The 23,400-nt window shown below is 42.6% G+C and overlaps 1 protein-coding gene across 1 annotated transcript; it reads right to left on the minus strand.

Moving 5' to 3' along the window:
- Positions 1 to 1,753: 1,753 nt before the first annotated feature.
- On the minus strand, positions 1,754 to 20,201 carry il1rl2 (interleukin 1 receptor-like 2; the record flags this gene model as incomplete). The annotated part of the gene is made up of 10 exons (XM_083638259.1): positions 1,754 to 1,940; positions 3,284 to 3,490; positions 6,051 to 6,215; positions 6,847 to 6,993; positions 13,581 to 13,720; positions 13,992 to 14,115; positions 15,423 to 15,488; positions 17,242 to 17,428; positions 18,637 to 18,793; positions 19,993 to 20,201. 10 exons carry the CDS (start codon positions 20,199 to 20,201, stop codon positions 1,759 to 1,761), a joined length of 1,584 nt encoding a protein of 527 aa, XP_083494385.1. The 3' UTR covers positions 1,754 to 1,758.
- Positions 20,202 to 23,400: the final 3,199 nt, after the last annotated feature.

Genomic DNA, 23,400 nt, shown 5'->3' on the forward strand with positions numbered 1-23,400 from the left:
TTGGTCACGGTGTTCTTTGTGATTTTCACGAAGTCATACATCAAGGACAGGCTGATAAAAATACCGGGGACACGCTCATTAATTTCATTTCAGCGAAAACTAAAACAAGGAAGTCGCGCGTGCCCGTCTATATAGCCAATCAGACTTGCGCGACATTATGTGACGTAGTCAGCGACACTAGACATTTCACCAGGTAGCAGACACTGCTCGCAGACACTTGAAAGTGTCGACTCAAGTCCTCATTTCTGTCTGCGACCATTTCAAAAGTGTCGGCAGACGAAGCATAAATTGGGCTTAACTCCCTCTGCCAGTTTCTGTAAAGAAGAGTGCATTCAGGCTCTGCTTGATCGTCAGTTAATGGTTACACCACAACACACCGACATATTGACAATCTGTTACCTTGACGATTAAAGGGAAATTCCACCCTGAAAAACACCTAAACCACATCTATTCCCGATGCACAGTGCCATTCATTTTGGGTGTCCATTTTGTTGTTTGATGTTGTATAAAAAAGAAAAATGATTAAGCGGCATCTACTAGAGGTGTTTACATCCCCCAATTAAACTAAGGCAAAGTAAGGACTAATTAAAGTAAGGACTTAACCCCCTGTCTAAACAGCTGCTAATTAAACTAGAGTTTAATCAGCATCACTCTGCCTACAATGTTGGTTTAACTGACTAGAATAAGTTCAAAATGAATCCTGTACAATTGTGTATACAGATACCACTAACACTGTATTTAATATTATTTCGATATAGGGTACCAATTGTAACAGAAAGTTGAGCTTGACCGAATACCCTCTCCTCTGGCCTACTGGAAAATGGAGGATGAAGTACTGTTTTCCTAGCTCCCTGGCCCCGTCACAAGTGTTTTCCAGCTTGGGCTCGTGCAACGTTTTCCTGGCATGAGCTGGGAATTTGAGAGACCAGGATGTGTAGTTTCGTCCACAATTTCAAGTGCCAGAGAGTTTGTAAGTCCACATGCGTCAGGAAAAGCATGCTTTGTCTCAAAACTCAACGATAACGACAGTGTCTTTTCCAGCTCATGCCAATCGTCCAGTTTCCGCTCTCCTCTCCGTTCTTCCTGCTATTGTCGGCACAGTAGCTGCACATGTCTTTTCCATTGGCTGCCATTCATTCTTGTCTTGAAAAACAACCTCCACAGAGTGAGAGACTCCAGCACCATCATCAGCTGGAAAGAATTCCCAGGAAGACTTTACTGCCTGGCTTTTTATTTGACCGGGACTGCAGGTCACTAGGTTTGACACCGTAAAGTTTGTCTTTTAAAAATGATTCAACAATCAAATCAAATCAAATAAATCCCATTGTCCTCCCTGGCATTGCTCCATTTGTTTTGAAGAGCCAGAAGAAGAAGAAACGCTGACACTAGCCAGTCTGTAGTCAGACCAGGTAAGGTAACGGCAAGTTCAAACTCTGCAGTTAGAGTAGTAGAACTGGAACAGAGGAGAACACCTCTTCCTGTGTTGTACCATAAAGTGATCCAGCAGATTTCCCTCCAAATCCATCAGAAGAGGAGAGCAGATAAGGTGGAGAAACAATAGAAAATAGACAATATGTAGAGAAGAGGCTGAGATGTTTCTCACTAATGGTCCCATTTGCTTACAGGCTAAAATGAATGTGGGAATGAGTGATTTATATTCATCTTATTTTGCTTCTTTAAATGAGGTTTTCAATTTAGACCTGTTTGTCAAGGATGCAAAATAGGTCATGAAGAAACAAGTTCTCCAGCAGGAAACACTCAGAGAACCCCGGTCAGGGCGACAGTCGGGGCTCTCCGCGCAGGTGCCGGGGCCATGTGGTACCGCAGACTCTTCCAGAAGAGTCTGTTGGAGGAAGACACTCTCTTCCACTTGAGAACGCCCTGTTTCCTCTTGATGTAGCGCAGAGACTCTGGCAGGCTGCTGTAGTCCACCAGACCATCTGACCAAGCGAGGAGAGGAGAGGAGGAGAGAGGGGAGCAGAGGAGAGGAGAGGAGAGAGGAGGGCAGAGAAGAAGGAGGAGTGGAGGGCAGAGGAGAGGAGGGGAGACGAGAGAGGAGAGGAGATAAGAGTAACGGAGAGAGGAGGGCAAAGGAGAGGAGATAAGAGGAAAGGAGAGGGGGGCAGAGAAGAGGGAGGAGTGGAGGGCAGAGGAGAGGAGGGGAGACGAGAGAGGAGGAGATAAGAGGAAAGGAGAGAGGAGGGCAAAGGAGAGGAGATAAGAGGAAAGGAGAGAGGGGGGCAGAGAAGAGGGAGGAGTGGAGGGCAGAGGGGAGGAGGGGAGAGAAGTAAAGAAGAAGTGAAAAGAAGACAACAGAACAGATGATTGATGACCTGTCATTTAAAGAACAAGATTGTACTGCACTTTTTGCACTTATTGTCTAGATCTTGACTATTGTCAAGTGCAGTTAACATTCCAAAGGAAATACAAGGTTTCAATATTGCAAGATATTCCAATAAAGACCAACAGACCAGCTGAGACATTATTCAGTTCATCATAAACAACAGCTGGCTGGACTGAGCTGAGCCAAAGAGTATAGAAGCTATGTACTGATCCGATGTAATCTGTAATCTGATTACAACCTTTTTTCCCCTGTAACTGTAGCTACAGTTATCTTTTTATGTATCGATTATGTAACACTATTAGATGTAATCCGTTAGCCATGGCACACAAATCAAACATTCTCCAACAACTAATTCTAATGTTGGCAGTTGTTGGCAGGAGATTGTGTTTGAAAACTAACTGCCCATGGATCAAACAAATTTAAATAAAACAGTTGACCAAATTTAAAGCTGCAGTAGTCCGTTTTAAATAACATCAATGGAATGTTAACCATACCAACCTAGCCGGACTAGAGCTCGAATGACCATTGTTTGTGTCCAGTGATTGGCTAGATTGATTGATTGATTGATTGATTGATTGATTGTGAGACCAGTCTGAAAGCATGGCACTGAACAAACTTCATCAAACACGGACAAACAAGGATTGGACATGTCAAATCTGACCAGACGAGGACAGCCATGGCACGCCACCAAACCAACATCTGTGTTTGTCTGTTGGAGAATGTTTGAGTACATGCCATAAGCTTTACTCCCCAAGCCTGATTATTCAAATGCATCTGTATGACATCATCTGGCGCCTTCTAACAATGAGAGATGGTAACTCTCTCGGGGGAAAGACGTAATTGCATCGCCTACACTGTTTAGATGTGCTTCCCATCAGCGCTTAGCAACAAAGAGGGAGTCTGTAGTCTAATGAGGAGCAGAGTCTGTAGACTAGTCACCTAGTTCCAGCAGGATGACACGGGGGCCACTCTGAGTCAGGGCGTCGTGCAGGCCGACTCTCTGCTCGAAGCAAAGCTGCTTCTGGCTGCGCTGGAGCGCCGACACCTCCTCCATCTGGCCGTCTGTGGAGGACGGAGTCTGTGTCGACAGGATGATGATCAGCCTGCGACTTCGCCGCACTGCGGCCGCGATGACATCATGCATCGCTGTAAAGAATAAAACGGAGCCATTAGTTAACATCCATATTGTCTGCAATGGGTTTTATAAATGTTTGATCAGTCGGAGAGGTCGGAGAATTGAACAAGGTTTTCGCTCGACAACAGTTTTTGTTGTGGCCGCCATCTTGACTTTAAAAAAAAAAAAAAAAATTGCATTACAAACAGACATCATACAATACATTACAATGTGCAGCATACCCCACAACCCTCCCTGTATTTGCGAAAGTGTTTCCTCCCACAGAGGTGGAACTGGGTTACTATGGGGGCCATGCCCTCCCCCAGAGCCACTCACCGCAGAGTGAGAGTCAGTGCTATGTGTATGCTTTTTATATGTATGTATGATACCCTCAAGCAGGTGGGACAAGATAACGAAACAGGACAAACAAGACAATGCAACTTAAACAGACACGGTAGACAAAACAATGCTAGGGTTGCAACTACAGATATATGTGCATATATATACATACATGTACACACATACACATACTGTACACACGTATATCCACATATATATGCATACACATACTCCTAAATACATACATCTCAAGAATCTCAAAAAGGAGAAGAAAGAAAAAACAGTATATGAAGATGAGGAAATCAGTAAATGAATATGTCACAGTAGTCTTGTAAAAAAAACAATTCAACCGATGTTTAACAATTATCCATAAAAGTCACATAAGGTCCATATTTTGTCATATATGTCAAGCTTTCCTTTCATTTTGTAATACAGATGATCAAGAGGGATATAGCCTGACATCTCTGCTTTCCACTGAGACAATGTTGGGGGATAGGAGGCCTTCCAGCCAACAGCAATAAAAAAATTTGCAGCAATAAATGCAAGATTACAAAATTTCCTTTGGTGACAATCACCAACATTAAAGTTGCCGAGTAAACAGAGACGAGGAGTGGGCGTTAGATTAAGTTGCAAGCATGATGAGATAACAAAACATATTTCCTCCCAAAAGGGGGTCAGTTTACAGCAAGACCACAGCATATGCAAAAGCGAGCCCTTTTGTCTCTTACACCTCCAGCACAAAAAGGACATTTCTGAGTGCATGGCATGAAGTTTTTCTGGGGTATAATATGTTCTATGCACAATCTTGAATTGTAAGAGTTTATGTCTCCAGTTATATGAGCCAGACTGTATATTTGAACAAATCTGTCTCCATTCCTCCTCGTCAATGTTTTCCTCAATGTCGCCCTGCCATTTTTCCTTAGTAGAAAGAATATTGTCTGGAAAAGCCTCCATCAAACCTTTGTAAAGTCTAGATAATAATTTAGTTGATTTCTCTGATTGTATTAGTATTTTCTCTATTACAGAGGCCTTTGGTTCCTCCAGTGTTTGCTGAGTGGACTGAATAAAACTTCTCAACTGTAGAAACTTAAAGAATTGTGTGCTAGGTACATTATATCTTTCTTGAATCTGTGTAAATGTGAGAAGAGCGCCACTGTCATACAAGCAAGCCACAGTTAGGATGCCTTTCTCAGCCCACTGTTTCGAAACATGGCCGCCATCTTGATGCCCAATTTGATGCCCCCATATCAGGGGAGCTCAACCTTTTTTTTAATTCAACGCCCACTTCTGATTGTTAAAACTTTCCAAGGACCACCTTTCCAAATAAATTATAGGCTAGCAGGGCCTAAAATCCGACGCGGGATTGCGGGAATCATGCATATTTATATATTTATTTCAAACCGCTTGTTGTGACCAAACATCCCCGCATTGAAAGCACTGCATACTCCCAGACCTGGCATAATCCATATAAAAACCTCTCATGCTTTACCCGAAATAAAGCGTCCAGGCTACCCGCTAACGGCTAGCATTACGGTGCTAACTGGGAGCTAACCTTCTATTGAAGTGAATGGAGCGGGTAGCTAATGTATAGCTCTTTTGGCAGCAACAGTTGTAGCCATTTCAGTGGTCTGTTAAGACCACTGGTCTCTACTACTAGGGGGTGCTAAGTCAAATGGTCCGGACCAGTTGGTGTGGTCCATCACTGTACCACGGACTCCGTGGTACAGTGATGGACCACACCAACTGGGCACGGACCACTGGTCTCTACCACTAGGGATGCTAAAGCTAATGGTCCGGACCAGTTGGTGTGGTCGGTCAGTGTTCCCTCTGGTCTTAATGCATGGTCAGTGCACAGACGCACTGACACACGTTTATATTATAAGGAGTTGCAGGGTGACTCTCTTTTTCTCTCTCTCTCTCTCTCTGTTTTTGTTGACTCTGTCAATGTTTTGCCGGGCAAAACATTTACTTTGTGAACATCGCACGCTAAGTCATGCTGGGGAAATCCCAATTTCCCTCTACTCAACATCCACCCATCCCCATTTCCTCTGTCAGATCATAACCTCATGTAGTTCACTGTTCCATCCCCAACCCTATGCCCACAAACCCTCAGAGAAATAGCTTCCCGGAATACGAAATCAATTGATCCCCTCCAGCTCTCAAACCCAATGTCCATCAGATGCAGTATGTTTCTGTGAGGCTCATATACAAACAACTGGTCCTGTCGTTTAAAGGTAACTGCGTGTTGCTGACCTTCCCCGGGGCAGTCGTCCCTGCCTCGGATGTACAGCGAGTAGCCATATTGTTTCTCCAGCACCTCGGGCAGAACCTGTAGGGCGAAGGCTGCCGTCTCAGAGGAGCACTCGCCGTCAGCATGCAGGTAGCTCACATAGGCGTCATACAGCTTCCTGTCTGCAGCTGAGGAGAAGAGGACAGTCGGTGCAGCTGGTTGTTTTGTTGTACTGTAGTTACGGCATACCTCAATAACATTCTTATTCTATAACCCTGAGCTATAAAACTCAAGGAGAAGAAATAGACTTCCGCTCAAGCCCAGGCATGTCTTTTGCTTCCTTTTTTTTAACAGGATTTACTTGTACTTTTACTTTCAATACTTCAATACTTTCAATACTTCAATACTAATAGACCTCCGCTCAAGCCCAGACATGTCTTTTGCTTCCTTTTTTTAACAGGATTTACTTGTACTTTTACTTTCAATACTTAAGTACATTTAATATAAAAAAAATACTTTTGATACTTAAGTACAGAACATATCAGCTACTTTAAGACTTTTACAGAAGTAATATTCTAATGAGCGACTTTGACTTTTACCAAAGTCTTTTACTCAAGTATGGTTTTCAAGTACTTTATACACCACTGCTTGGCAGAAGCATTCATCAGAGCACCATGCAATTAAGTGTGGTTGTGGTAGCCTATACAGTAACTAAGGGCAAGTTCTTCTTGTTGATGAAAATGTTTTTGGAGCACCGTCACTCACATCATGAAACCGCTAATAGGCAGAGAATCCTGCTTGGCAGAGTAACCCACTCACCTCTTTGTTTGGCCAAATGTGGACACAGTTTCCTGTACGCCAGCACCAGATCCATCTTGCAGAAAAAGAAGCCAGCAGCCAGAGCCAGAACAGCCAGGGAGGAGGCCAGGCAGAGAGCCACGCTAGTGTAGTGGCGGCTGTGGTCGGCTGGGTGGGGCAGAGACAAAAACACATTCTCAAACAAGAGCAATGACCCAAAAAAAAGTAGAATAACCGCAGCCCGCAGCCCATAATGCATTTCGGGAATAACACTAGCTCAAGTTCAAGTTCAAGTTCAAGTAGTTTATTAATGTCCCAAAGGGCAAATTGGATTACAGCAAGGCGTAGAGGCTTGAAACGTAAAAACATAAAGTGCAAACCATACATACAATGTCATAAATAATCAGGATGTAACAACATTTAGACATACGATGAGCCAATATAAAAGAGCATACGTCTGGTGCGGCTGATAAATAAAATAAAACAACACTAATAACTTAAGAAGGGGATGAGCCAGCGGCTGATACGGCCGATAAGACAGTATAAAAACAAATTAAAAAACAAGTTAAAAACAAATTAAAAAACAAATTAAAAAACATAAGAAGAGCTAAGAACATAAAAGAGCCGACTGCTGGTATAGCAGATTGATGAAACGTTAATTCCTCAGTCATCTTTTCCTTCCTCCAGCGGCATTTACTGCACGGATGGAGGAAGGGACAAAGGAATACTTATACCTGTTTTTGGTGGTCCGTGGGACACACAAGCGAAGGCCGGATGGCAGTAGCCTATAATCTGAACTGAGTGGGTGGGCACTGTCTGAGCGGATGGACAGAGCTTTTTTGAGCATCTGTCTGTTATAGCTAAGGTCAAGGCTCTCCAGTTGGATGCCGGCTACTTTAGAAGCTGTTTTCACAATTCTCCAGAGGGAGTTTTTATCCTTGATACAGAGGTTACCGTACCAACAGATAAAGGAAAAGCAGATCACAGATTCAATATAAGCACTATAAAACAGTTTCATCAGGCTCTTGTCTACTTGGAACTTGGCTAGTTTCCTCAAGCAGTAAAGGCGTTGCTGGCCCTTCTTGCACAGCATGTCGGTGTTTAAGTCAAATTTCAGTTTGTCATCAATAATCGTGCCCAGGTATTTGTAGTTGGTTACAATGTCCACTGACTGACCATGGACGACACTATTCTGGGTAGTACGGGGGGGACGTCTGAAATCGATACAGATCTCTTTCGTTTTCGAGATGTTAAGTTCTAGGAAGGCGTCGTTGCACCAGGACAGAAAGTCATCCATAACCTGACCGTGGCCAACCTCATCATCGCCAAGCAGGCTGACGATGACAGAGTCGTCAGCATACTTGACGATGAATCTGTTGTCATGGCGGCTACGACAGTCATTGGTGTAAAGAATGTACAAGAAAGCAGATAGAACACAGCCCTGAGGCGAACCAGTGGAAGTTGACAGAAGGCTGGACAGTATCTCGTTAACCCTTACACGTTGAGATCTGTTCGTTAAGAAGTCGAGGATCCAGCCCACCAGACATGGATCTAGACCGAAGGCGCCAACTAATTTCTCTACCAGAACATGGGGCTGAATGGTATTGAACGCCGACGAGAAATCGACAAAAAGCAGCCTAGCATGATTTTTACTTTCTTCTAGATGCTTATAAAGCAGGTTGAGTAGAGTGGCAGTTGCGTCTTGAACGCTCCTACCAGCCCTGTACGCGAATTGAAGAGGGTCTAGCAGGCTCTCAGTTTTAGCCACGAGTTCTGACTTGACTAGTTTCTCGAACTGTTTAATGATCAGAGAGGTCAGAGCAACGGGTCTAAAATCGTTAAGTGTTTTTGGGTTGTTGCTCTTGGCAACAGGCACAACAGTGGACTGCTTCCACATGGATGACACCCTCTGCTGGGTGAGAGACGAATTAAATATGTAATTAAAAATGGGACCCAATTGCTCCGCGCAGGTCTTTATTATGCGACCGTCAATATGGTCTGGACCCGCACTTTTTCTAGGTTTACACCTTTTAAAACACTTGATGACATCCTGTTCATCGAAAAAAGGACTTGAGGGGGGGGGCAGACAGAAGTCTATTTCTGATCTCAGAGTGATTCTCACTGAAATCATGAGCATCAAATCTAACATAGAAATCATTGAGGCTCTGAGCCAGTTGATGGTCGCAGTTGTAGTTGGCTAGAGTTACCTTCTTCCTGCTGCTCTCTTTCAGCCCTGTGATGGTTTTCATGCCATCCCAGGCAGAGCCTAGGTTGTTTGCTCGGAGTTGAGCCTCGATTTTTTTACTTATACTTCATTTTACCAGCCCTTATTTCCCTCTTAATTTCTTTTTGTAAACTACGCATTTCTAAAATGTTCCCCTCTCTAAAAGCTTTGTTCTTCCTATGAAGAAGTGATTTGAGGGACTTTGATATCCACGGCTTAGAGTTTGGATAGACTTTGATATTTCTATCAGGAATCACAATATCTTCACAGTACAAGGTCCAACTAGTGACAACATCAGTCAGTTCATCGATATCGGCAGAGGACTCGATGAACATGTCCCAGTCTGTGGACTCAAGGAGGCCCTGGAGAGTCTGACAGGCGTCATTGTCGTTCCAATTCTTAAAGCAGATGTCCTGCACTTTGCCACGTTTTAGTGCAGTGCGATATACAGGGAAGAGATGCACACAGTTATGATGCGAAGCACCCAGGGGCGGGAGGGGTAATGATTTATATGCATCTTTGACATTTCCATAACACATGTCTAAGATTTTATTGTTCCTGGTCGGGCATGTAACGTACTGGTGGAAGTCTTTGAGTGTCTTTCTCAGTGAGCAGTGATTCATATCTCCGAGAATGAGATTTGGTGCGTCCGGGGAGATTAGCTGCAGTTAGATGAGACATTGTTTCCCATTCTGAATGAAATCATTCCAAAGGAAGACTGCCACGCAAGTGTTTACATGAGCGCTAAACGACTGCAGGATTCAGGACTCCGGACTTGAGATAAAAACGGACTGCATCAAGTCCCAGTGCCGCGTGGTTTATGGCACATCCATACGAATCCTCCAGGAAAAATATGCTAACATGTTGATGTTACTTAGCCTATGGTAACTTAACTGCACAAGCATGTGCAGAAAGAAGCGAGATAAAGAAAGTGATGAAGTGTTTGAGTGAATGAATGTTTACATGATGGCATTTTATCCATCGACCGGATTGTGAAAGGGTTACAATCAATCAATCAAACCTTTATTGGCAGACGCTAGGTCCATAGATGACACATACACAATTACAAAAAGCACATAAGAGCACAATAAAAGAACAAAAGTACATTATAAAAGAGAGTCATACCAGAGTTTCCACATATGTGACTGGTATCTCACAGTGCTTAGCCCAGGATCAGTGAGCAACTTAATGATAACATTCTGAGACACGTTCAATCTACAGATGAACCTGTACCTCAGATTTCTCAGGAGCGCCTGGAAAGTGGCCACCCCCGCCTTACAGAACGGGTCACTAGCACTGCTCCACCTGGGCTTTTTCAGCAAGATGCGCATGCAATCATTATAGGCAACCTGAAGTTTATGCATGCTTGCCTTCTTAAACTTTGCCCACAAGGGGGCAGTATAGATAGGGGTACAGTAAGCCCTAAAGAGTGTGATATTTACATCATCAGAACAGGAGTGGAATTTCCTGACCAACATGTTAGCCTGAATGTATAACACACGCCGCTGTCTAGTGTCTATACATATCATCATCATCACCCATATGGTCAGTGATGAAGTGGCCCAGATATTTGGTTTTGTCACAGACACATAGAGCATGCTCAGACAAAAGAAAGACAGGAAAAGCAAGATCCCGGTCCTCTTTCGTTCTACAGATCATAACAACACTCTTCTTAGCATTGTATTTCACATCAAATTGGACCCCGTAATCAGAACAGATATTCAGCAGATGTTGAAACCCAGCGTTGCTGGGGGAGAAGATCGCCAGGTCATCCGCATACATAAGATGGTTAATCAAGGCGTTACCGATCATACATCCTGTTCTGCAGCCTCTTAGCTGGACAGAGAGATCATCCATATATAAATTAAAGAGAACAGGGGAGAGTAGCCCCCCCTGCCGTACCCCATTACCAACACAAAAAGGGGTAGAGACACTATTGCCCCATTTTACCAGCATACTCTGGTTGGCATACCAGTATGCGTATTATGCTGCCAGGCACACCTCTTTGACTTTTTATTAATTTTAGAAACAGCTTATGATGATTGACTCGATCAAAAGCCTTCGATGCATCTATAAAACCAACTAAAACAGAGGAGTTCTGCCTTTTATAGGCTTCGACAACCTCCTTCAATGCATAGATACACAAATCAGTGCTATGCTTGGCCTTAAAGCCAAATTGATTGTCAGTGCTGGATATAAACATATTTAAACGATCTAATAAAACCATTTCAAATACTTTGGAAATCACACTGGCTAGGGCAATAGGCCTGTAATTATCTAGGCACTCGACTTTGCCAGTCTTATCCTTGATAACCGGCACCAGAGTGACTGACAACATAAATGCCGGCAGAAAACCATGGGTCATAAAGCCATTGAAACACATGGCAAGAAGAGCTGCAGACTTGGGGCTAGCTAACTTGAGATGTTCAGCAGAAATTATGATCTAATCCACATGCTTTGTTATCGGCTAGCTGTAAGATCGCCTGGTAAACTTCTTTAGCTGTAACAGACACTACATCGTCATTCACAATGGTGCCCACATTATAAGGACTACTTTTAACACAGTTGAAGAGGACAGAGTAATGTTGCCTCCACAGTTACACCACCCCTCTCAAATGGAATGAAATTTCATTCCAATCGGCCAGTTCATTCTGATCAAAGCATTTATATGAGACATTTTTATTCTGATTAGGCTTCTATTCTGATTACAAGTGGAATAAAAGGCTCCATATAAACAGCCAATGATATGTTGTTCAGGAGTCCACACCCATAGAAGTGTTTCCAATTCTGGGCTCCATTTCCCTCAAAGAGGTTTTTCTCTCACTAGCTAATTTGCCCCTTATGATGTGTGTCCTTATGGTGATTTTCAAAAATAATAATGGATATAAAACAGGCTTGTTTTCCGAGGGCGTTAAGCCTGACGGACCCGGTACCAGGTCCACTCCGGTGACAGGGTTACGAAAAACCGTAATGGAAGATGGTCTCTACAAGCTATGAATGTTATACTGTTTTGAAAATGTAGGGTCTCAATTGTATGTTGTCCAAACTTATTATGAAGTATTTGAACAATAAAGTCAATATAAACTTAGCAAGAGCAATTGCAATCAAAAGCACTGGGATGATTTTCCCGTCAGTCTACAATAACATGCTTGGTATCGCTGTAGAACTCGAACATTCCGAGCTTAGCAATGACCTAAATGCACCCAGATCAGAGCAACACAACTTCTGCTACTTCCACAGAAACAAATGTAGAAGTCAAACTTCACATTTTACAGCACTGACAAAAATCGACAAAAATATTTCACAAAGGTGTACAGTATGTTATTTTCACCAAAACAGCAGATTTTAGTTACTCACGTTTCTACCATCACTTTGAAACCTTGAAGTCTGTCTCTGCAATCGACGGACAGACTGGAGTTCTATGGTGGGAGCTCAGGCTCTTTGTCGCCATCTGATGGCTCTTTCTAAGTATTGACAGTTGACACCAATGCATTTTATTCCATTGACTGAGAGAAACTAATGGGTCACATGGCAAGGAGGACCGCAGTGTTCTCCATTGACAACCAAAGTGAACGTCACTGAGATTTTCATCCGCCATTTATTTTCCCATAGAGATTTCGTAAAATGCTTATCAAAAATAATTTTACTTGTTCAAACCAAACGGTTCAGCTATATTTAGAAACCAAAACGTAAAAAAGAAAAATGCGGATTTAAAGAAAAAAAAAATTCAACCCTTTTTTTTTATGGGAAATAAGATGGCGGATGAAATCCCTTGGTACGCATGCTGAAGCAGGAAGTGATGTTAACTTTGGCTCTCTATAGTGAACATCCATGATGAAGTGAACAGAAGCAAAAACCTGTGGATGGTGGGGGGTGATTTAGTGCTGATTCAGTGTAGTTTTGGAATCAAATAAGCATTTTAGACAAAAGTTTGTATGTATGTGTGTATATATATATATATATATGTATGTATATATATATATATATGTATGTATATATACATGTATGTATATATACATGTATATATATATGTATATAGATAGATAGATATATACATATATAATGTATATATATAGATATAGACAATAATGAAATTAGAAATAATAAGAAAGCGTTTGATGATTTTTCTCCAGCACAGTGCAGCCATAATCTTCTACATTGTTAAGGGGAAAAAATATTCTCAGCAAACACTGTCATGTTGATAGATGTTGATTTGACGGCCTGCATAACATTCAAAACCAGAGTAAACCCAGCAAAGCCAAAATTAAAGTTGACACGACATCTGCACTCGACCAGGACTGCTGCCTGCTTCGGGACCTCAGTATCTTTCTGATATCAGTTGAAAAGTTTCCAAAGCAGTTTTAATATGAATGTAAATGCCATAATATCACATCATGAAATGTTGTACTCATTTGGCCTGGTGAACTTTGACACTTCTGACAAATGCTCAATGTTTAAAAACATGCAAGTCAAAGCTACAACTGTCTGAACTACCGTGTTGAATAGAATAGAACAGAATAGAATAGAATACCTTTCCGAAGCCAAAACAAGCCTTCATCGTGTGCACTTGGATTCTCCACGTGGCAGCGAATGGGAACATTCAAGAACCATGGCAGGACTTCAGAGATGGACAGAGTGGACACGCCGAACCCCCGGCCCTGGTCCTCTTTACTGAGAGGGACAGAATCCATCAGTCAATCAACCAATGAAAATGTTTTGCATAGATCTGTAGCGTATTTTACCATGTAAACCACCAATAATGTAATGGTTGTTGACACAGTCAGAATATACGGTCAGAAGAATTCTGACTGTGTATTTTCTACTACAAGTTTGTCGTTTTTGTTTCTTTTGTTATATAGTACTTGTATGTCTGTATGTTGTATTGATGGTATCATGTTTTTTCGGGGTCAGAGATGGTGAAGTGAACGTGGGACAAACTGACTGTTTCCAGGAGTCCTCCATCTGCTGGTGGTCGTCACTGAGGCTGCCGTTCACCGTCCAGAACATCCGTGTCTCCTCGTCATCCAAGCCGACATGGGCCCAACAGTTCAGCTCCACCCTGGATCCTGTCAGGAGGCAGCCATCACTCTACACATTCAAGACTGAAAACCTCATAACTCCACTTTACACATCCAAGACTGAGAAGCTCATAACTCCACTTTACACAACCAAGACTGAGAACCTCATAACTCCACTTTACACATTCAAGACTGAGAACCTCATAACTCCACTTTACACATCCAAGACTGAGAACCTCATAACTCCACTTTACAAATCCAAGACTGAGAACCTCATAACTCCACTTTACACAACCAAGACTGAGAACCTCATAACTCCACTTTACACATCCAAGACTGAGAACCTCATAACTCCACTTTACAAATCCAAGACTGAGAACCTCATAACTCCACTTTACACAACCAAGACTGAGAACCTCATAACTCCACTTTACACATCCAAGACTGAGAAGCTCATAACTCCACTTTACACAACCAAGACTGAGAACCTCATAACTCCACTTTACAAATCCAAGACTGAGAACCTCATAACTCCACTTTACACAACCAAGACTGAGAACCTCATAACTCCACTTTACACATCCAAGACTGAGAAGCTCATAACTCCACTTTACACATCCAAGACTGAGAACCTCATAACTCCACTTTACAAATCCAAGACTGAGAACCTCATAACTCCACTTTACACATCCAAGACTGAGAAGCTCATAACTCCACTTTACACATCCAAGACTGAGAACCTCATAACTCCACTTTACAAATCCAAGACTGAGAACCTCATAACTCCACTTCACACATCCAAGACTGAGAAGCTCATAACTCCACTTTACACATCCAAGACTGAGAACCTCATAACTCCACTTTACAAATCCAAGACTGAGAACCTCATAACTCCACTTTACACACCCAAGACTGAGAACCTCATAACTCCACTTTACAAATCCAAGACTGAGAACCTCATAACTCCACTTTACACAACCAAGACTGAGAACCTCATAACTCCACTTTACACAACCAAGACTGAGAAGCTCATTTCACTTTGGATGGTTTTCAGGTGTTTACTATGACTGCGGGATCGCACGGTCCTCAGGTTCAATTTGGTTTGTCTCAGCAGGAGTCGTACAACAGTGTGAGGGCCACTGCAAGAGATTTCCACACACTTAGATCTATGCATAACTTGTCAATTGCATAGATAAGTGTGCAGAAATCTCTTCTTATTTCGTTTTGAACTCAATTATGCTTCCAGTACCTTAACAAAGAGCGGAGCAGTAGTCATCCAGGACTGTTTATCCTATATCAATCCCACATTGCTGTAACATCAGTATTGGGTTAGTGTGTAATGCTGTGTAACTTACCCAGGTCAACCAGAACGGTTTGCTCTTTAGGGGAGATCACCACGGGATATATGAAAACCCCAAAATCTGTCAACAGGAAACACACACAGTCAGAACAGGATATAATAGAATAGAATAGAATAGAACATATCCAATACAATCCAACTTTATTTATAAAGTGCTTTAAAACAACCACAGAGGACCAAAGTGCTGTACAGAAGAAAAATAAAACAACACAATGAAATAGATAAAAGAAGTAAAAAACTTAAAAATAAATAAAACAACTCACACGAGTCATACAATCAGTATCCTACATGGTGACGAAGGCCACGGAGAAAAGGTGAGTTTTAAAGTGCGACAGTGAAGGGGAGGGGCCTGTCTCATCTTGCAGTGGTAGATCATTCCACAGTTTTAGAGCTACCGCAGAAAAAGCACGAAGCACGAAAAAGCAACATAGAACAACATAGAAGATTTAAAAGAGCCCCATAGCAGTGTCTATCTCGTATATATATATATATATATATATATATATATATATGTATGTATATATATACACATATATATATATATATGTATATATATATGTGTATATATATGTATGTATATACGTATATATGTATAATATATGTATTTTTACCACAAACTGGGTAACTCAAGTGTTTCTTCCCAATAACTGAGGTACATTAGTATCCATCCATCCATTCTTCATACTGTCTTCAGTTTTAGCTTCAGAAGAGTCTGAATTATTGTTATCACTAGTTGCCAGCTGGTTGTAAACTACTAGCTGGATCTAGGTCCCTGGGAAAGTGGGTACACTTAAACACTTCCACATGTTCCACAGAGGGCTGAAGTAGTTATCCTTGTCATACCTCGTTTTAGAAAGACAAAGGAAGAAGAGCAGTCAACAAGCCCACTCAACAAGTTGCATAGCTCGCCACAGAAGACAAGTGAAAACAATGACAAACATGTTGGGCTCGTTTATTATTTGTCCTTGCCCGCTGCCCGGTGCAAATTACATTAATAAAGTATGTGCGTTTGGTCGCAAAATGTCCGGAACAATAAATCAAACGCAAGATTTCTCCAGTCTGTTACAGAAGTATACGCATGCGCCATTTAGTATCTCTCGGGCAAAAGCTTGGCCAAGGAGCTTGTTTTACTACCGCTGTCCGTGTTGGAATAAAATTTAACATTTTACTTGGGAGAATTGAGCAAGAAGTGACTTCCTCTCAAAAGCACACAGATACAGCCAGACGACGATACTATCCTGCTGCAGAGAGAGGGTCTGGCAAGCCAGACTGTATTGACAAACATACAGCCCAGCATGCATGGCAAGTACTTTGGCGTATGACGCCATTGTAAGTTGGCGCTCCTCTTGAGGCGAGAGGAGGGCTTCTGTATGAGCCTGGATAGAGGACCCCCATATATATATATATATATATATATATATATATATATATATATATATATATATATAGCCTATATAGGAGGGCTTCTGTATGAGCTAGGATAGAGGACCCCCCCAAAGAGGAGGGCTTCTGTATGAGCTAGGATAGAGGACCCCCCCAAAAGGAAGATCTGATCTCCAGTGGTTCATTGAGATCGATCCGTAACTTGGCTTACTTCGGCTAGGGATTAATGAATAATTAGGCAAAAATTTCTGGCCTTCACATCGGCGTCTTACAGCAATTCTCGACTGCCGCTTCCCAACTTGGCCTGTGTGTGTGTGTGTGTGTGCGCGCGCGCGCGCGCTAACCACAGAGACACCGTCGGCAAATGAATGGAGTGAAAATTACATGAAAGAATGACTGATTGATGACCTCTCAGTCACATGGTAACCAACCTCTTGGTTGTATGACAGTCACTGCAAGGCTGCGGGTGGCGGTGTAGCTCCGCCCCTCCAGGCGGACATCCAGCAGGCAGGTGTATATCCCAGCATCCTCCTGTGAGGGCGCCGTCAGACGCAGGTCCCCTCGCCTGTTGATGTGGGCCGAGCCCGATGCCACCAGCTGCTCCACTGGACTACAGTCCTGCACGCACAACACACACTGTGGCTTTAAACACTCCGCTCGAACCAGTGTTGACCAACTTACTGGAAATTAGTAGTTACTTTACTTAATAGTTATTTTCCTCCACAAGTAATTGAATTACTAATTGAAAAATTAGCTGTGCAAGCTGATCTGAGGCTCAGTGGAATTTTTTCCACTGTGCACACAAAGTACATTTCAGCGAGCCTCAATGTGTGTGCCTTGCACAGACAGGAGCGTGACCCCAGTGACCTTGTATTATTGATTTGTGGCTAACTATCTGAGGCTAGTATGAGGGACAGCATGGATTGTGCTGAGAAAGGAATCTACCAATCAACATCATCATTGGTAGCAATAATAATAATCCATACATGATGCGCTGTATGCAGCGCATGAGCTGTACGCCTGGCGGCCATGTTTAGATTAGAAAGTAGTTCCGGCGATCGATTTACCTTATTTACCTTCTCATCATTTTGGATGAATATTTCATCTTGTGGTGAGGACCCGACTCACAACATGTACATTTTGACGCTGTTGGAAATGTGTGTTTTTGAACAGCTGTACCGCTTCCCCCAATTCATTGGCGATACTAACTAACTTCACGACTGCAGCTCACTGTATATACTGTACGGAGAGTGACGGGAAAGGCATTGTGTATCTTGGTTTTGTATGGGCGATATGGCAAATTGGAGAAACTCACAAAAATGTGGCATATCCTTTTAAAAAGAGAGCCAAACTTATGGAGGCTGGAGAATGACAAGGCTGTGTCAAATTAAATATGACTTAATTACTTTGTTTCTTCCTTCTTAAATTTCAACCGTTCATTTCTGAATCACTTATACACAGATGGAACCACTCTGAAATACTATTCCAATGTTCCCATGTGTATGTGCCATACCATAATGCTCAGTGCCTAAGAAGAAAAACATTCAGAATAATCAGCTTTATTTTTCCAGTTACCATGATCAATTTCATATTTCCTGGACTGTGGCTTCAAAGATTTGGAATTACTCAGAAGTCCAGAAGGGATACAGGACTGCTCAGAGGTTCCAACTGCATGCTGCCTCATGGAGAGACAGATGTTCTGCAGGATGAGCAACTAAATTAGTAGCATCTGGGCCTGTGTTTAGTCTGGCTCCATTTTGAGGTGAGGTTTATGTATTATTACATCTCCTGTTCTTCATGCTCTTATGAATGAAGGCTCTGCTTACCTTCAGCCAGCGGACGTCAGCTGTGCTGTTCAGTCGCAGGATGTGGTCCAGTTTGCAGGGCAGAGCGTTGCTGACACCTTGTTTGAGCGGCCAGTCCTCAACCGGGCCGGGACACACTCCACTGGACACTGACACCCTGAACTCCCTCTCCTGTGAGCTGGTAAAGTTACTAGGTTATAGTGGAACAGTGTTTTGGTAGTTTAACACGAGGGAAATACATCGTTTTGTTTTTCTCAGGTTTTTTTTTAATACATAATTTTGTCGTATTTTGTTCTATTCTTTCATTATTATATTTGCATAATTTGTCTGTGCTCTCCAGAGTAACTTTCAATGAAGAAGGTGTGATAATGTGTACTTTCTTGAGCCGAAACATTACAAGCAACAAATATTAATACAAGACAAGAGAGAGACGCCATTTCCCCATTAATAGATAAGAAAATAAGATGCTAGACGGAGCATACATTTTAAGCACCAACTGAACATTTATGATCAAACATACTGTAACGTATCGGTGATACGCCAAGGAACGGAGAGTTGTAGTTGGTACAGGGTCTTTATTCACAGGCTCCTTTAGCTCCTAGCAGCTAGCTTCACACCGCTAGCTCTACACACAACAACCGGTCTCGCTCACTCCATAGCTAGACTGACATCCGGCCCACGGCCGCTGGCTCTATATACCCCGTTTCCCCTAGTAACACACCCACACACATTAGTTCCTAGCTGCACTCTAGACACTTCTATTGTACATCACATTACAGGTAATACCTGGATTACCTGGAACGCTACAATACCAATAAATAGTATTATGTGATACATACTACCATTCAGAAAACAATATGGAATAATTCCCAAAATGTGCTACATGTGGCATTTTAAACATCAATATTGTCAAATTAATTAAGATAATTGGGTATAATCTCACTACTATAATAAGGCGGCTGAAAGCACGGCGGCGCACGATTGCTCAACTGCCCATGCACTTAGTTGAGCGCAAAACTAGAATTATCGTTACCATCAACCAATCAGAGCATGTTGGAGACGATTGCTCTCCTCTATCTCACAGCAGTAGTATTGTTGTAGCTGTAGTGTTTCTCTTCATTAAGACTACATTTCCCCATCAGCCTGTTGCTTCCTGCAATGGAGGCTGCAGAGTAGAGGCCGATGACGGTCTGGTTTGTTTACAGTATTTATACGAATGTCTCCAACAATTAGTGTATTAATGAATTATTGATGTTAAAATGTGACACATAGCAGCTTTAACCTCTTAGACCGAACAGTTTATTTTGTCAGTGAGTGGTTGAAGCTTGGACAGCAGTCATGCGGTCCAACTGATAATTCACTCAGGTATTTTCATACCTCTTCTGACAGGTGTAGGTTCCGTCATGAGAAGCCAGCAGGGGCAGAAACCACAGCTGCCCCTGTCGGACCTCGGCTCCGGAGGGCAGGTCGAGGCTCTGCCCCCTGGCCCCTCTGCTCCAGGTCACGTTGGATCGATCCTCTGAGCCGCCGCAGTTCAGCAGGAACAGGTGACCGGCGATCACATCATAGCTCTCTGTCACCCCCATGTGGTCTGGATAGGATGGTGTAAAGGAGAGATAGGAACTTTATCACAAGCAGCAAGACACTTAGGAGGACACCATACAGACAGACACAACAAAGCAAAAATTCAGGTACATAAACCTTGAAATATTGTGTTTTTAACGCACACAGCATGCCTGAGTTGGCATAGCTAAGCATGTTCATTCTGCACCACCCGGGATCGAACTCGCAACCTTTGCCGCAAGTTAACTTCAGTTGTTTTGGAGAAGGCTTCTATGGAGTTGTGCTGGCAACCTCAGCTGTGTGTTATATGGATAAACTTCACCTGTACTTCAACTGGCATGTGGGTGAGTATAGATGATGACAGAATTTTCATTTTTGGGTGAACTATTCCTTTAAAAAGACAAATCATCATACAAGATAAAGGGCTTCTAGAAAACAACAACTAAAGGAAAGAATACAGGTAAAGCAATGCATACAAGCAAACACTAAGCTAAACTCCTTGTGTGCAAATGAACTTGGCCAATAACCTGATTCTGACTGATGTTCATTCAGTTTTCCCATTCAGTCTAAGAAGTGGAGACTAAAACCCAATGTACACCAGAAAGGGCTATGTACACCAGAAAGGGCCTATGTCCACCGGCTGCGGTATGATGGCTCCGTGCAGCTGCCTGAACAGACCCACACCCATGTTATGTAATCTGCCAAACGCATGCGGGATCCGACAAAAATAGAACGGGCGCGTATTTTTCACGTACCGCATCTATTAACATGGGCAGGAGTCTGTTTCAGCAGCGGTACCAGATCCGCACGGAGCCGTACCGCATCTGGTGGACTTTGGGTTTAAGGCTGTGTGTCCATATAGCATTTCATTCTCAGCACCATGCAGGGCACTCTCCTCATCAAAAGCAACGGGAATCAGCCGCAAGGTGCACAAAATGTGGCTGAGAAATGTTAACCTTTTCAGAAAGACGTGAACCGCTTTTCCCCATACCATCCACAGCAACAACATGATGGAGAAAGTCAAAGGCAATGGAGAAATAGGACCTTGTAGGCTAATAATTGATTAACGTTACTAACATTAATTATTAACGGTACTATACAGCGATCATAAAGGCAGTATGGATTAACGTTATACCGGAAATGTATCGATAAGCCTTGCTTGCTCTATAACACTGTATTGTCTGCTTAAAGTTAGTAATGTTAGTTTGCTAATAGTCTAGAAGTGCTAACAGCTGGCTAGTGAGCTATAATCCACTTTTTCTCTGCGTTTCTTCCGCACCAAAGTGACGCTGACAAACGCTAATGTGGACACACAGCCCCAGCACTACACCTTCTACATCTTCCTCTGTGTGTCACCGTCACCCCTTGACGTGTTTGGGAATATACCTCCACTTCCTTGCAGCAAGCGTAGCATTAAGGAAGTTGCGCGCTATAGAAAAAAAACAACATGAAGCAATTCAGCCGACGAGGCAGGAAACCAGAGAACCACAAAGTTTCAGCCTGAATGTGAAGAGCAGCGTCAACATCTGCCTCTCACACATCATCACAAAGGTGGAAAACCCAACCTGGCCTAAAGGGCAGTATGACTGTTTACATGCTTACATTGATTTTAAACTAACTTTCAAACGATGACATTCACAGTCAAGCTGTGAGCTCCAATGAAAGATTAAGATAATATTGTCACTGTTTAGCCACATAGCCACAGCAAAAACTGTTCCGTCTTCACATGTTATTACTCCAGACAGTGGTGTGTCTTTAAAAAAGTGTTTTTATTCGAAACAAGTGTGGGAATAAGAAAAAAGTGTGTCTGCAATAGTTTCACTTGTTTCCACTGCTGCAAGTCAGCTTGATTCAAGAAGTGTCATCAAGTTTAATTTTCTTCTAAGTGAACTTAATCTGCCTTGTTGCAAAAATCAGCACATACAGTATACTTCATTTGAAAAACATACAACTGCACTGAAAGCAGAATGATTTCTCTGGTCATACTGTGTGTGTAACCTGCATACAGTGATCATTGCTGATTTCTCTGCTGATACTGTGTGTGTAACCTGCATACAGTGAACATTGCTGATTTATCTGGTCATACTGTGTGTGTAACCTGCATACAGTGATCATTGCTGATTTCTCTGTGTGCGTAACCTGTATCCAACCCCTACTGCTGCTGACGTCTTTCTGAAGACTCAAACATAAAGTGCATGTGTGTGTTAATATGGACTTTAACCCATAGACAGGGGAGAGAGAGCTATCGAACACGTAGCCTATAATGAGTCAGAGACACTTTGTGTGAGCTTGGTTCTATCTGATTTTTGTGTCAAAATTGAGTTATGCACATATTCATGATCTTGTAAGTAATTGTATGCATGTGTAGTGGACCACCCACCCACCCAATGAAGGCCAATATGTAAACCAAAACAGAAAATACATAACAGTTTGTCCAATCTGTGATGCTCAGTTTCTAGGGTATATAACTCCCATCACCACTTATCAAATTAGTAAATTCACTCACAATATGTCTGAACGTCTCTCCAAGAAGAAGAGAAGACGCTGTTTTTGTGGTCCTACCTGTGATTTCTTTTGACAAGCTCAATCTCAATGGAAGTGTTCTTGTGCTCACAGCATAAGTGTCAAACCACCACCACACCATGGCCAACACACGTAATGTGTGGTCTCTAAATACGGTGTGTGTGCGTGCGTACGCTGCTTTGACACTAAACCAAAACATCTACACAGCCTCCTCTGCGTTCTGCAACACACTCAAGTCGACCGTCAGGACATCCACTGCTGCTGCTGCCAGGCAAGCAGCCTTAGTTTTCAGCATTTTCTTTTTGATTCACAGATTGGACTTTCTTGCACCAAAATCGTCCAAATTAAAATTGGATTTACACGCCCAAGGTTTGTCACATGACAGCAGCTATCCGTTACACTTCCAGAAAAGCAGAGGTGGTGGCACTGGGCACCCTGGAAGCAGCTGAGTAAGAGCTGAATGTGACCGGCTGCTTGTTCAGCAAAGTGCCACCACAAAGGAAAGGAAAGGGACAGAGAGAGAAGCAACATGAAGAAGCGAGAAGCAACAAGACACCGAGACGTGAATTCAGCTGCTAGATCTGAGCTGCAGAATCTTTCTCATCTGGGATTCACGTTGACCAGAGAACCAGTTGGCTTTTTTAGAGAACAACTTTGACTTTAAAGTCGAGCTGAAACGCCATTTGCACAGTATGTGAC

The sequence above is a fragment of the Poromitra crassiceps genome (genome assembly GCF_964638095.1).
Source record: "Poromitra crassiceps genome assembly, chromosome: 6".
NCBI lineage: Eukaryota > Metazoa > Chordata > Actinopteri > Beryciformes > Melamphaidae > Poromitra > Poromitra crassiceps.